Source organism: Pelmatolapia mariae, linkage group LG10_11 (assembly GCF_036321145.2).
Source record: "Pelmatolapia mariae isolate MD_Pm_ZW linkage group LG10_11, Pm_UMD_F_2, whole genome shotgun sequence".
NCBI lineage: Eukaryota > Metazoa > Chordata > Actinopteri > Cichliformes > Cichlidae > Pelmatolapia > Pelmatolapia mariae.
This window is the reverse complement of record NC_086236.1, coordinates 7,428,516-7,442,092: the sequence shown is the minus strand read 5'-3', so window position 1 is coordinate 7,442,092 and position 13,577 is coordinate 7,428,516. Positions and strand designations below refer to the sequence as shown.

The 13,577-nt window shown below is 40.8% G+C and overlaps 1 protein-coding gene across 1 annotated transcript; it reads left to right on the top strand.

Annotated features, from left to right (window-relative positions):
* The first annotated feature begins 7,671 nt into the window (after nt 1–7,671).
* Nucleotides 7,672–11,101, top strand: LOC134636682 (aquaporin-11-like). The gene is made up of 3 exons (XM_063486782.1): nt 7,672–8,417; nt 8,843–8,959; nt 9,230–11,101. Exons 1-3 carry the CDS (start codon nt 7,829–7,831, stop codon nt 9,334–9,336), a joined length of 813 nt encoding a protein of 270 aa, XP_063342852.1. The 5' UTR covers nt 7,672–7,828; the 3' UTR covers nt 9,337–11,101.
* Nucleotides 11,102–13,577: the final 2,476 nt, after the last annotated feature.

The window sequence follows — 13,577 nt, the reverse complement described above, 5'->3', positions numbered from 1 at the left end:
TATATGTATCGAGAATATTTAGTAAATATTTTCAAGTATGAGGCAACAGAGCGGCTTTATTTTGAAATTAACACGGAAATGAGAAGATTGTAAATGTTTCTCTGCTTTAGTGCTGTTGATGTCCTGCACCTCTGTGTCATCCACCGCCACCTGTTGCCGCAGTCGTGGAAAGACACTGCGACCATCATCGTCGTCGTCGTCATCCCAAGGAAAGCTTGGTTTGCAGGCTGGCTTTAAAATACACAGGTCCCATAAGCGAGTAGATAAAGAAATAAATAAACTATTTCCAAACATTTATTGGGGCAGTTATTGTAAAGGAACTCAATTCTATTTTGCGTCAAATCACAACAACAGTCGCCTCAAGGCGCTTAATATTGTGAGGACCCAACAGTAACACAGAGAAAACAGAAAACCCCATCAATCAGACAACCCACTATGACCGAGCACTTAGGCGAAAGTGGGAAAGAAAAACTTTCTTTTAACAGGAAGAAACCTCCAGCAGAACCAGGTGAGACTGGTTGGGGGTGAGGGGAGGAACACAGGACAAAGACATGCTGTGGAAGAGAGCCATAGTTTCATAATAACTCATAATAAAATGCAGAGAGGTGTATAAACACATAGTGAGTGAAAACGGGTGAGAGGAGAAACACTCAGTGCATCATGGGAAGTCCCTAGCAGTCTAAGCCCATTGCAGCATAAGGGAGGATTCGGGTCACCTGATGCACCCCTAACTATAAGCTTTTTCAAAAATTAAAGTTTTAAGCCTAGCCTTAAAAGTAGAGATGGTGCCTGTTCTAGGACCCACAAGCAAACCAGCAGTCTGAGAGCGAAGTGTCCTAATGGGGTGATACAGTACTATAAGGTCATTAAGATAAGATGGCACCTGATAATTCAAGACCTTGTATGTGAGGAGCAGGATTTTCAATTCTATTTTGGATTTAACTGGAAGCCAATGAAGAGAAGCCGATATAGGAGAAATATGCCCTCTCTCTTTCTAGTCCCTGTCAGTACTCTTGCTGCAGCATTTTGGACCAACTGAAGGCTTTTCAGGGAGTTTTTAGGGCATCCTGATAATAACAAATTACAGTAGTCCAGCCTAGAATGCATGAACTAGTTTTTTAGTGTCACTCTGAGACTCTTTTGCACGAAGAGGAGAAATCAGTCCTACATATTTCTTTAATATGTGTACTGAAGGACATATCCTGGTCAAAAATGACTACGAGATTTCTCACAGTGTTACTGGAGGGCAAAGTCGGGCGTCATCTGCATAGCAGTGAAAATGTATGCTATGACTTCTAATGATACTGCCTAAGAGACACATGTATAAATCTTTAATTTCACAGGTCACTGAAAGATCAATCCGAGTCCATCCCAGGCTACTCCGGCTAGCCATGTTACTGGTATGAAAACATCTACTATCCACTATAATTTAGGTGATTCATCCAGTTTCATGTCAGAGATGGGGGTCTCAAGAAAGACAAACCCAATATTTATTGTTTAAGTATTTTATACATAAAACTGTACAAATATTCAGCTTGTTTTACATTATATGAAAAAAAATAAATGAGGAAACCATCATAAATGTTGTAAAGACTCACCTTTCAGCACACTTGATTGGGTCTGGTGCTTGCCCTTAATTGCACTCACCTGTCACACATTATATAAGGACTGCAGTCACCTACAGCTCACTCTTTCTTCATTCCCACATGGGGTGTCAGCTGAGGTGAGTTTTTGTTTGGTTCTCCTCAGTTCACATATTATTCTAAGTTAATGAATGACTTAAATCAAACTTTGTTTCTTTTCAGAGTTAGCAGTCCATGTGTGTCCTTCAATACTGATTATTCAGTTAAATGAGAAACCTGTAAGTGATTGATGACTGTTCATTCTCATTCTGATCAGATGAGCCCATGATGGCAACAAGCTCCCGCTTCCTCTGAACCACCTCCTCCTTAACAATAAAGCATGACAAAATATTAACAAACAGAAGAAAAATTTAGGTGAGCACGTCTTTTTCCCCCTTCCAATATTAATGAACAGTCTTGGAATATCTGTATCGTTGGTCATCTGTTTGCAAACCTGTAGAAATTCAATTATATTGATTTTGCATACGTTCATAGCAGTTGCTTTAAGGTGCTTTAGTTTTATTAAGTGAACAATAGATGATCTTTGAGCAGCAAGTTCAGTAAGGGTCAGGATCTGCTTCATCTGGAGGTGAAGGTAAAGAAGAGGAAAAGAGCACAGACATCACGAGAGAGAGAAGAGAAAAATTTAATGACACAAATGGATGGCATAAAAACACTAGGGGAGTGACAAGAGGTGAGTCCTTCAGCAGCACAACTAAGGGGTGAATGCATTCTGAATACAAGAGAGCAGAAAAGGGGAAAAAAAATCATCCTGATTCATTTTTTTCCCTAATGAAACAGTTAACAGTGTGTACAGAGTTCTCATCGGATTGCAGTGCACCCCTGAGTCTGGTCATGCTTTCCATCTCATCATGCTCTTCTGCCCCCTGAATGGCTAATGTGTCATCCCTCCGGTCCAGACAGGGACTCTGCTTTCTGAATGTCAAGTGAAGTTAAAGCCCAAACAAAGTGATTCCTTCACTAACATCTACACCCCGCAGATAGAGCTTTGTTTACATGAACCTATTAAAGCAGATAAATAGCTGCTTTTACACCATAAACAGAATAAATGTCTAGTAGCTCATCTCGTTTTACTTGAACTTTCATTCCCACTCGGTGGACTGACTCCCACTGCAGCTGCTGGACAGACTTTGTAAATATTAACAAATTCTGCACAAATAGGAAATACCAAGTCAGGCAGATCACAAGCAGCAGCATGTGAAGGACAATGGTAGAAAAAGCTGCTGTGGCAGTCTAATTCAATTTAACATAATGAAAATTTAAGAGTGCAAAGCAGCTTGAGTTCAGCCTTTATATAAAGTAAAGGGGAGGTTGATGAGATATTACTGAGCAGATTTTTTTTTTTAAGTCAAAGTTCATTTTCTTTCCATCGTTGAAATGCTAATCAAATGGTAATTAATGGATGGAACAGCTCATTTTACATTCCAGACCAAAGCAGCAGCGGCCCAACTAATCCCACCATGGTAATAGCACTTCTGTACTGCAGGCCTGAGCTTTTATAGACGTCACGTGAGGGAGCTACACGCGTGGATGCAAATGTCAAATGCAGGGAAACTGGTCATTAAAGTCTATTTGATGTCCAACACTGCAAACTTCCTCCAGGCATTCATTGTTGCTGCCCGTCAGACTAAAATACGTTCAATTGTTTGGATCTCTTGATCGAATGAGTTACGGGTTTTTGGATCATGCCACAGCATCTCAATTAAAAATCAGTCCTAACCTTAAGCCCCAAAAGGTTGATTCTGATATAAAAAATGCATTTACAAAACCATTAAGAACCAGTTAGAACAATAGTAAGGACAAAAAATATAATTAGACAATTTAAAAAAATCATGTATAAAACAATCTGCATATATAAACAATAAAATGATCTTATGGATCGCAGGGAGTCACGTATAACATTTAATATGCAAAATGGAAACAGATTTCCATCTACTAGTCAGGAGTCCAGCAGAACCAGATGAAATCGGTTAATTAGTGCTTTGCTCAGTTTAACATAAGCTGCAGTAATCTAGTGTCAGTAATCTAATCTTTGTCTTAACAGAAAAGAACAACTGCATATCGTCTGCATAGTAATATAAGAAATGCATACAAAGAGAATGTGTCCAGAAATTCATCCCCGAGGGTCACTGATGAGGCTATCCAATTATTATGATTTCTGAAATATTTGATAAATATGATGAAAAGTCATTTTAAAGAAGTGTCAGAGAAACCAATCCAACTCCAGTCTGTCAGAGTGAATGGTATGATCAATGATTTGACTGGAAAATATATCAAAATGTGTTTTTGCCCTCAACCAGTCCAAGTAACTGATGGTCCACAGCTTTTGAGGATTTTAAAAAATTATTAGAAGTTTGGAAATGGGCCTGTAGTCGAAAACTGTGGGATCTATGATGCTTTTTCTTTTAAGTTAACAGATGACAGTGGCTGTTTAAGTAATCTGGCATGCACCCAGATGATAGATGATAACTCCGTATCCCTGGTTGAAATGTCATTTTGATGCAACATCAGAAAATGTATACTTCAGGCAACTTGCATGCCTTTGGACTCTAAAGACACTGCAGCACCTGAAGGGAACTTCTGACATTAATTTTCTCACATTATAGGTTGAATGCATATAGAAAAATTGTATCACACTGTGTGTAGGCTTTTCTTGCACAGAAAGACAAATACTTGGCATGTTGAATAAACAGACATAAATGATCATCGCATCTTTGCTTAATGGCTGTCAAAACTAAAAATCAGTCTGCGTGAACTGTTCTCATACATGGAGCTTACTAGAAAAACAAGAAATTTTTCACAATCAGACAACATGGCAGGAAAACCAGACCCTGTTGGTGGTGTTAAACAGGAACTAATGATTGTGCCTATTATTGCTAATCAAGCCAGAGAAACGGGATATTCTTGCATCTTTTAAGTCAGTTGAACGAGGTTAATAACTACTTCGTGTGCTGGTAGCCCACATGGAGGTTTTTTCCACCTAGGTTCAGCTTTTCTGCTCTCTCATCTATGATGACAAATATGATCATTGATCCAAGGTAACGGCTGGAGCAAATTTGGATTTTAAAGAGGCCACATTATCAAGAGCTGCACAATTAGAAGAATTATAGATTAAATGTAAGATCAGATGAAAGCAGATTTCAGAACTTGGAGAATTCAGAGTGGGGTTTAGGAGGCTGCTGATAAACAATTGAGCAAACTAATTCTTTAAAAATTGTTGGGTGGACAAAGTTCCACAAGGGGGCAGCAATCCCCAGCCAAATCTGCTTAATATAAAATAAATAAATAATGAAATCGTTTAGAGTAAAAGATTTATTGGACAAAGATCTGCAGTTAAGCAGGCCAATAACTGCTAAACTGTCAGGTTTTGGGGGCTGTGATTTACAGGGCACAGGAATGAAATTATTAGGTCCGGAAGTAGAAATGTGATCATTTTGCCCTTATTACAGGGATTGGTAAAATTGGTATCTGAAGAATATGAGGTTGGTGAGTTACTAATTAGTATAATGGGCAATGATTATGGCTGAGCATAATGGTTGTGGACACAGGAGGCCTGTAAAGGGAGCTGGTACAGAAAACAGAAGTACAGCTCACCGCATGAGCTGGAGAAAGGACAGAGGGATGTAGACAGACTGTATATTATTACTGTCTGTCTGAATTATTACTTACTATGCAAATCTTACATCTCAATGTCAGTGTACTCCATTTTTATATTGCATTAGTGTAACTGCAGCCCCCTGGAGCAATTATCCAGTGTTTTTGGGAACACTGGGGGCAAATATGCATAATGTATACTTTATTTATTGATCCCTGTGGGGAAATTCCTCTCTGCATTTAACCCATTCACTCTGTGAAGCAGAGATAAGCACAGCTGTATAGAATTATTGCTTACATCTCATCATCTATGCAAGTCTTACATAGACATGGTCAAGAGGACCTACTGAAATTCTAATTAAGCATCAGAATGGGGCAGAAAAGTGACTGCACATGGCAGGCTGGTCTGAGTATTTCAGAACCTCCTGATCTCCTGGCGTTTATCCAGTGAGTGCAGCTCTCTGGGCAATGACCAGACCACTTTGAGCCAATAGAAAGGCAACAGTCTGAATGCACAACATGTAGAACCTTGAAGCAGAGGGGCTACAGCGGCAGAAGACCACGCCAGCTAAAAGAAAAGCTCAAAGGCAAGTTCACCGACACTGGACAAAAAATGTTGCCTGATCTGATGGGCCTCCATTTCTGCTGTGACTTTTGGATGGTAGGATCAGAACTATGTCTATGCCAGGCACTAGCGTGGTATACCTAATAAAGTGGCCAGTTAATATAGGTCAAAGGATGCTGTGCAAACAGAAAACCAGTTTTCATGACTGTTGAAAACTTCTCTCTTACACAGTAACACCATATCCATAAAACATGGAACTCCCCCCTCTACATGTGGAGGATCACCACCACTGCACCCTGGATATTAGCACAGGGTGTATGAAAAGTGCTCCTATGCCTTTCTTTCTCCTGCTACAGTTCATGTCCACACACCTGCATGATGTTTAATGAAAACCTGTCAGAGAACAGGTTTTCAATGAACTGTCTGATTTCTGCTGCCTCTGCCTGAACTTCTCACTGGTAGCAAGGTCAAATGTTAAGCCCTTCAAAATATTTACCTCCCAGTTCCTGATTTGACTTTTCAAAATAAAGCATGGGTTCCTGTGGGACACTAAAAATAACTCGAGGCCAAACAGGAAAATTAATAGTCAGCAGGTCTGGGGTGCACCCCGCCTTTAACTGTGTCAGCTGAAGTAACTCCACCCTGCCTGTTAGTGGATGAAATCATGCCTGTTTTGTTTTGTTATTTAACACTTTGTAGACAGAAATGGAACCAAGCGCTATAAGAAACAGACCAGTTCGTAGTTACAGAGGACTATGAGTGACAACATGAACAAATACATTGTTAATTAAATGTATCAATTAAAACTGGAAATATTTAATTATTTAATCATAATTATATATTTAATCAATTTCCCATTGTAATTTGATGCATTTTATTAAATATGTAATTATGCGTTTATTTAACTTGTTTTGGCACTCGAGGCCCTCCACAGTGGTGGACATTTAATGTCATTATTAATCCAAAAATTCTGACTTGCAAAAGTCCATCAAAAGGCCAACAAAGAGACCGCTCCCACTCACATTCACGTCTAGGGACAATTTAGAATCACCAGTTAAGCTAACATTCGTGTCTTTGGGCTGTTGAAGGAAGCCAGAGAGCAGTGTGAGTATAGTTAACTAAAACAAAATCTGCTGCTGGTAATTTGACTCATTTTTCTGGTTTTGTACAAAACCTCGCCACTTATTGGAAAAGCATTTCTTACAGAAAGAGCATGGAAATATGTGTCTTTACAGGCATGTGTGGTGTGATCAGCAGGAACATGACCTGCATAAAAAGTTACAGCAGCAAAAGAAGAGGACTGTCCCCACATTTGAGCTTTGAATGGGAGAAATGATGACTGCATCATATCTAAAGAGACTCGTTGAAAACAGACTCGATACATTTCAGAGATCAGTCATGTTTTACAATGTTTATAATTAATATTCTGCGTTTTTACCTCATTTTTTTGCATTTACATCACATTATACAGGTTTTAATGCTGTCACAGGTATGTGCCGGTTTTCATTTGTTTAGAATTAAATATATATGAAAGAATAATACACTAAATTAGAACTGCGGGTGGCAAAACACTGAAAGAGAAAGTGCCCTCAGGCTGACTCTTGTAACCGGTTTGATAAGGATGCTTGCTGTGAGTAATCCCGCCAATCACTGCAGCTCCCCATTTATTGCCCACTTTTAGTAGTTGGCCTTTAGAGTCACTGTGGATTTATTTATTTCTTTTTACCACGCAAACATATTACACCTCTATGGAGTTTCCATTTTTCATGCTTATATTCTGACTGAACATGTGGAACAAAGCGGTGTCCTCGCTGGCACTGAAGTATTTTGAGTCTAAATACTTTTAATTATCAGGCACGCAAATCCCCACTTTTATTTTGAAGGCGGTCTCAATCCGTGCGCCTTGACGCAGCAGCGTGGATCAAGTGGACTTTACTCTGACAGATAAGTCCTGAAAGTTGCCCCCGTCACGAGGAGCGGCTTATGCATTGAGGTCAGACCGTGTGGGGCAGTGAAGAGCCGGGAGATGACCGACCTGTGGGTTTCCGTAGCGGTGCTGGGGGTTTCGGTGCTCCTCAGCGAGCTGATCCGCTCCGCAGCGCGTCTGTTCCCGAGAGATTACCGGATTTACCTGCTGGAGGCGGCGTCCACATTCCAGCTCTGCTGCTGTACGCATGAACTCAAACTGCTGGGAGACTCGGCCCAGCTGGAGCTCAGTTACGGCCTGGCTCTCACCTACACGGTGACTCTTGTCCACGTGGTAACTTTCCAGGACGCGACCTGTAACCCCACCGCAGCTCTGGAGAGCGTGTGCCGCGGAACCCGCAGCTTAAGGGCGGCCGGCGTCCTCATTACGCTCCAGTTCGCAGCTGCCGTCGCCGCGCAGTCTTATGTCGCCTCCGTGTGGTCGCAGGGTCTCTCCGACATCCACCTGCAGCACCAGAGCACTGACTTCAGGTGCTTCGATCCCCTAGGCGGGACGCTGCTGGAGGCCGTGGTGGTGGAGCTGGCCTGCGCCTTCGTTTTCCAGGCTGCCTGCATGCACGTCCACAAACTGGACGAAAGACTCCAGGTGCACTTCATCGCTGCTGTTGTAACTGCAGCAGTTTATGCAGGTGTGTTAATGAGGGGCACCTCCCACTCTTCACAAGTCTAAACAAGTAAATGAAACCCCCTTTAAACAGAAAGGGTCACAGTTTGTGCCCCGTACACCACACAGACACGGAAAACTTTTTTTTTCTTTCTTTTTGAATACTGGCAATCACCATGCCATGGTTTCTGTCAAAAACATTGTACTGTCCTGGGAACCACAACATAGACCCACAAGAATCAAAATCTAAACGGCACAACTAAAATACTGATCACAATCCTACTAAATCCAGAATTTAAACCATCCTGTGAGCCTTTGTGCTTGCAAAAGTGCAATTATTAAATGCAGCAAGCATGCATATTTACCCTCCTCAGCATGTGGGTAAAAAGTGCAGATGGTTCCATGTGCATAAAGTAAATTAATTATTCTTCCATCTTTTGTTTTGTGCAGGTGGAGAGATTTCCGGAGCCATTTTCAACCCAGTATTGGCCTTCTCCGTTCAGTTCCCCTGCAGCGGCCACACCTACCTGGAGTACTGTTTTGTGTACTGGCTGGGACCAGTTTTAGGTAAGCAGCGGACTGGAGTCCACTCTTTATGATCTCACGTCCACTTTTAGATGTGAGAGTGGTATTTGTTGTCTTTTCTAACTCTCGGCAAATAAGAAAACCGACTAAGAGCTCAGGACCGACCTGCACTACAAGCTACTCCATGGTTCGATTAGGGTGACTGTCCTCTAAATAAAGAAGCTTGGCCTGTCATTTAAATGACTCATACCTGACATATGTCTGCTTGTTGTTGCCAAAATAACGTCCTGTGTCTAACATGTGTGTGTGCAGGCGTGGTGAGCTGCATCCTGCTGTTTGAGAAGATCATCCCTTTCCTGTTTGGTGGGAGTACCGTTGGTCTGGACGTTCCTGCCGTCCAAAAAAAGAAGACCCAGTAGGTGCGAGTGGGAAAAACCGTGCCTGTTTTTAAAGCTTTTTATTCCTCATGTCTTAACGGATAACAGCAGCACAGCCAGCTTTTGTTTTTCTTTTGTTATTAATGCTGCAGTGCAGGGTTGCCTCACCTTCAAAACGTCTGTGAACACATAAAAAAACAATACACACTGTAATGTATGGGTACTGTCAGGGTAAAACGCACTTTTATTGTCACTGAACAGCAAATGTCAGCTAAGATGTCAAATACACTGTTAGAAAGCTGGCATCTAATCAGAACACAAAAGTGGCTTCAGTTTCTCACTAAAAGATGACAAATGTGCTTCATACAGAGGCTCAAACCTGCTGTTAAAACACTATTTTAAATGTTAAAAATAACATATGCATTCTGTGGCTTAAGGTTGACCTAAAATCTTAATTCTTCTTTCTTCATGTGCAATTAAATGTTAGCTATAATGCGACTGCAGCTACCAAAAAGCATAAAATACACTAGTGTGCTTTTCTAGTTACCCTACATTTAACAGGAAAACAGCCGTGGATATGCACGGTTAGTGCCATTTTTTATTTTCATGAATCTTATAGTCTTAAGATTTAAGCACAAATATTTAAAGTATTGCCAAAAAATAACGTGAAAATTGTCATAAGCACAACAACGATGAATGTATGCACTATTATTATGCTGAATGTATATTTGTGCTTATGTCATCGCACATGTGACGAAGCTGAAGAACAACAGAAGCACACAGATTTTAAAAATACGGACAAAGCACAAGCAGCTAAGTGGTTAATATGCAAACAAGTAGGTGTGATGGTGCACCTACTAAAATGTATCTTTTTCTCTATGCAGTCTGGTAGATTCATGACTTTTTGGGTTGTGGGCCATTAATTGGAAGCACTTTAATTATTTATGCTGCTCCCTTATTTCCCATGAGCGTCACCACAGCGGATGGATCCGGCTTACACGACCCTTCCATTTATTTTGGTTTGGCACGCCATTAGGAGTACAATAGCCTGGGTCTGTTCTGGATTGGGGGAGCCACATTCCAAGCCTTTTCTTAAGCCTGATATTACTGATATAAGGACATGTTTTCAGAGGTGTGAAGAAAGATCCCCGGTTCGAGACCAGAAGAAGACTCCAATCCATTTGAGGTTGTGCCTGGAAGGTTATTCTGTGTATGGATCAGCTGTGGCAATCTCTCGTTAATAAGAGAGCAGCAGAAAGAATCTAAGACACATACAGCCACGTGCAATCTCCAAATGCCATAAAACAACATTATAAAAGGGTTTAATTCACTCTTATTGCCAAACTGGGTGTTGTTGGAGAAAAGGACTGCAGATGTTTGGTTTTAGTAACCATGTTTTCAAAGCCTTAAACCTTCAGATGTCTTGCTTTTCTACTTCATGTAGCATATTAAAGAAAATTGGACCTCAGTTGTAGGACATGCTAATGGTGATGGTTGGTTTTGGGTGACCAAACCTTTGATCTTTTATTGGTTTAATCTCACGTTTGGCTCGGATAACGTGTCTGTCTGGTAGTTTACTGTATTTAAAGGTTCAGGTGCTAGAATTATACTGTATGTGGTGCTGGTGGGACTTTGGTATTTTATTTTTGGGGCACAACACTGAATCTGAAGTTTCTGTGCATAAAGACAACTGATCTTAAAAACCTCCTACAGTGTGAGTTTCTGATTGTAAAACTGGGATAATTATTTTAAATAAGAATGTGATTAAAACATTTGTCTGTGAACAAAATGTATAGTGGTTTTCTATAATGTTGTAATTTAAATGCAGTATTTTGATTAAAAATATGTGTCTGAAAAATGTTAAATGCTGTGTTTTTATTGGAAGCCACTCAGACATTCGTGGGTCCTCGGATGAGGAATTGTAGTCATTTAGATCAAATTTGAGGATCAATAGGAAGACTAGCCAAACAAAAACTGCCTAGAATGAGTGTGTAGTGTAGTTTATATATCATACATACAGTAAATGTGTCATTTGGGGTCTTTTCATCAGTGAAACACGCAACCAAGTGACGGTTAATCTCCTCTCTCTGAGGTTTGGATTATCACAGAAACAGAGATCCCATAAAATCCCCCCACACCCCCAACCAGGGCTCACGTGGTGCCGGTTACACAACACGACCTTTGTGTCCTCTCCTCCGCCTCCTCCTCCTCTTCCTCGGCCGTCTCACACTCTCCAAACAAATGCCCAACACCAGCGTCTCTGTTTTTCCTCAGCATGGATCATCGTCAGCGCAGAACAGATGACAAACATGTGACCTTTGACCCCTCAGCCTGTTAAACGAATGCACGGCGTTCCTTTAGACCTGCTGCTTGGTTGACAGAGCGGCACGTGCTCAATGGTTTGTAAACAAGCTTCCTCCTGCTGACGTGGTTACAGTTTATCTCACAGTGTGCCGTTTTAGAAGAGTGGTGCTAAAGTTCACAGCCGCAACAAACTCTGACCCTCACTCACATGACACAAGAGATTATTTTATCTCAGCAGCGTTTACGATGGTGACGAGCAGCTTTATGTGGCTCTGAGCTTTAAGTGGACTTTCATGTTTTATTATATAAAAGAGATACGAGGATCTGTGTGTCTGGCTGCTATTGATCCCGTGATCTTTTGGTCGGCAAGTGAATGCATAAACACAAACACCAGACCACTAAATATTTGCAGCTGTGCCGTCTAATACTGGGGATCTTCAGAGAGCTTTTATACTGCTTTTATATTATGGGCCTATTAGAAGCGTCAACACAACAGATGGAACAAAGCTGTTTTTATACCTTGGCCATCTGCACTTTAGGACCAGAATCCTCCAGGTCGGGGCTTTTAATTTTCCCCAAAGTCAGCGGTAAAACCCACAGTGAGACAATTTATCTGTCACTGTGACCTACGTCTGGGGAAAAGGCATCCTGAAGATCTGACCCTAACCCCTTTATATGTTAATGTTTATTTAAGCTAAACAAAATGTCAGATGTAGCAAAAATGACAGAAATTAAAGCTCATATATGCATATTTATATTCAATTACTTTTTAAAAATTTCCACAAGGTTCAATAAATACTCCAGGTTTAGACTGCTTTATGATACATTGGAATTTATCGTATTTATTTAATGTTTTCGGGGAGTCTCTTCTTCCTCAGTTCAGTTTTTAATGTTTTTCTGTGGTGGCTTCAGTATTTATTTATTCTTATCTGTGTGTGTGAGGCAGGGAGGTCAAGGGCTTTTTGGTACATGTTCATGTCCTGTTAGCAGCTCAAATAACAAAGGGTGCAATTGCAACTCGTTTCTAGCATGTTTTTATTTTTTTTATGTATCATTTGTGTATTTTAAGCGTTATAAGGGTCAGCTGTTTGTGCATGTTTTGCATTTGTAAAACGAGCACAGTCGACATCAGGCTTAAAAGCCATTTTATTATGACAAATGTACAAGATCGGATTCATAAGAAATAACAGTAAAGTTAACAAAAAAAAAAAAAATGTAAGGAGCAGACAAAACATCACCAACCAGTCTACTAGGATCTATACACAGTGGACAGGGTGTCTTTCCTCCCAGATTCATCATGAGGTAAATAGAAAACTGTTAACACTTCAGTCATTGGCACCGACCTCCTCTTTCTCTTTATTAAGCTTTTATTTCTCTCCATCCCTATGCAGGTCTCGCTACGGGTTATTTCATAACCATGAGATACATATTTATACATTCTCCTTATCTCTGTGGAGAATATAAACAGGGTTACACACAGCACACAGATACTCCTTTGCTCCGTCTCGACCCACCAGGACACGCACCTCTGTTACGTCTGTAGAACCGGGTTTCTATATTCTGCCCAGCTAATCTAAAAGCTAAATATCGTGTATAGATGCCTATGCTGTGCAAGCGGCACGTATAGGTTTTTGTCTTGGAAGTCATATTTTGGCCGTGGCCAGTATCAAAACGGTATGATAAATAGAGTGGTTTATCCTCTGAAGACCATGCTGAGACTAATTTACAAAATATTTTACAAACAGGCTTCACTCCCTCTCAGTCCTCGATTATTTTCCACGGCGACGTCCCGTTCTTCCCCCTCGAGCTTCTGTAACACGCCTTTAGCAGGTCAGCGCATGCTTACCCCCTATGCAGTTTCACTGCAAATTAACACGCCTACCTCACGAGTCCTTCAGCACAAATGCACCAGGTTAGGAGATCCTGAAAGCATGCCAGAGTTTTTTTTGCGATTTTCTTACAAAAACTGTTGTGCCAAT

Excerpts from the sequence above, each read along its gene's own strand:
- LOC134636682 (XM_063486782.1), top strand. The coding sequence starts at position 7,829 with ATGACCGACCTGTGGGTTTCCGTAGCGGTGCTGGGGGTTTCGGTGCTC. Across the intron at positions 8,418-8,842 it reads AACTGCAGCAGTTTATGCAG|GTGGAGAGATTTCCGGAGCC; the intron begins GTGTGTTAATGA and ends TGTTTTGTGCAG. Across the intron at positions 8,960-9,229 it reads CTGGCTGGGACCAGTTTTAG|GCGTGGTGAGCTGCATCCTG; the intron begins GTAAGCAGCGGA and ends GTGTGTGTGCAG.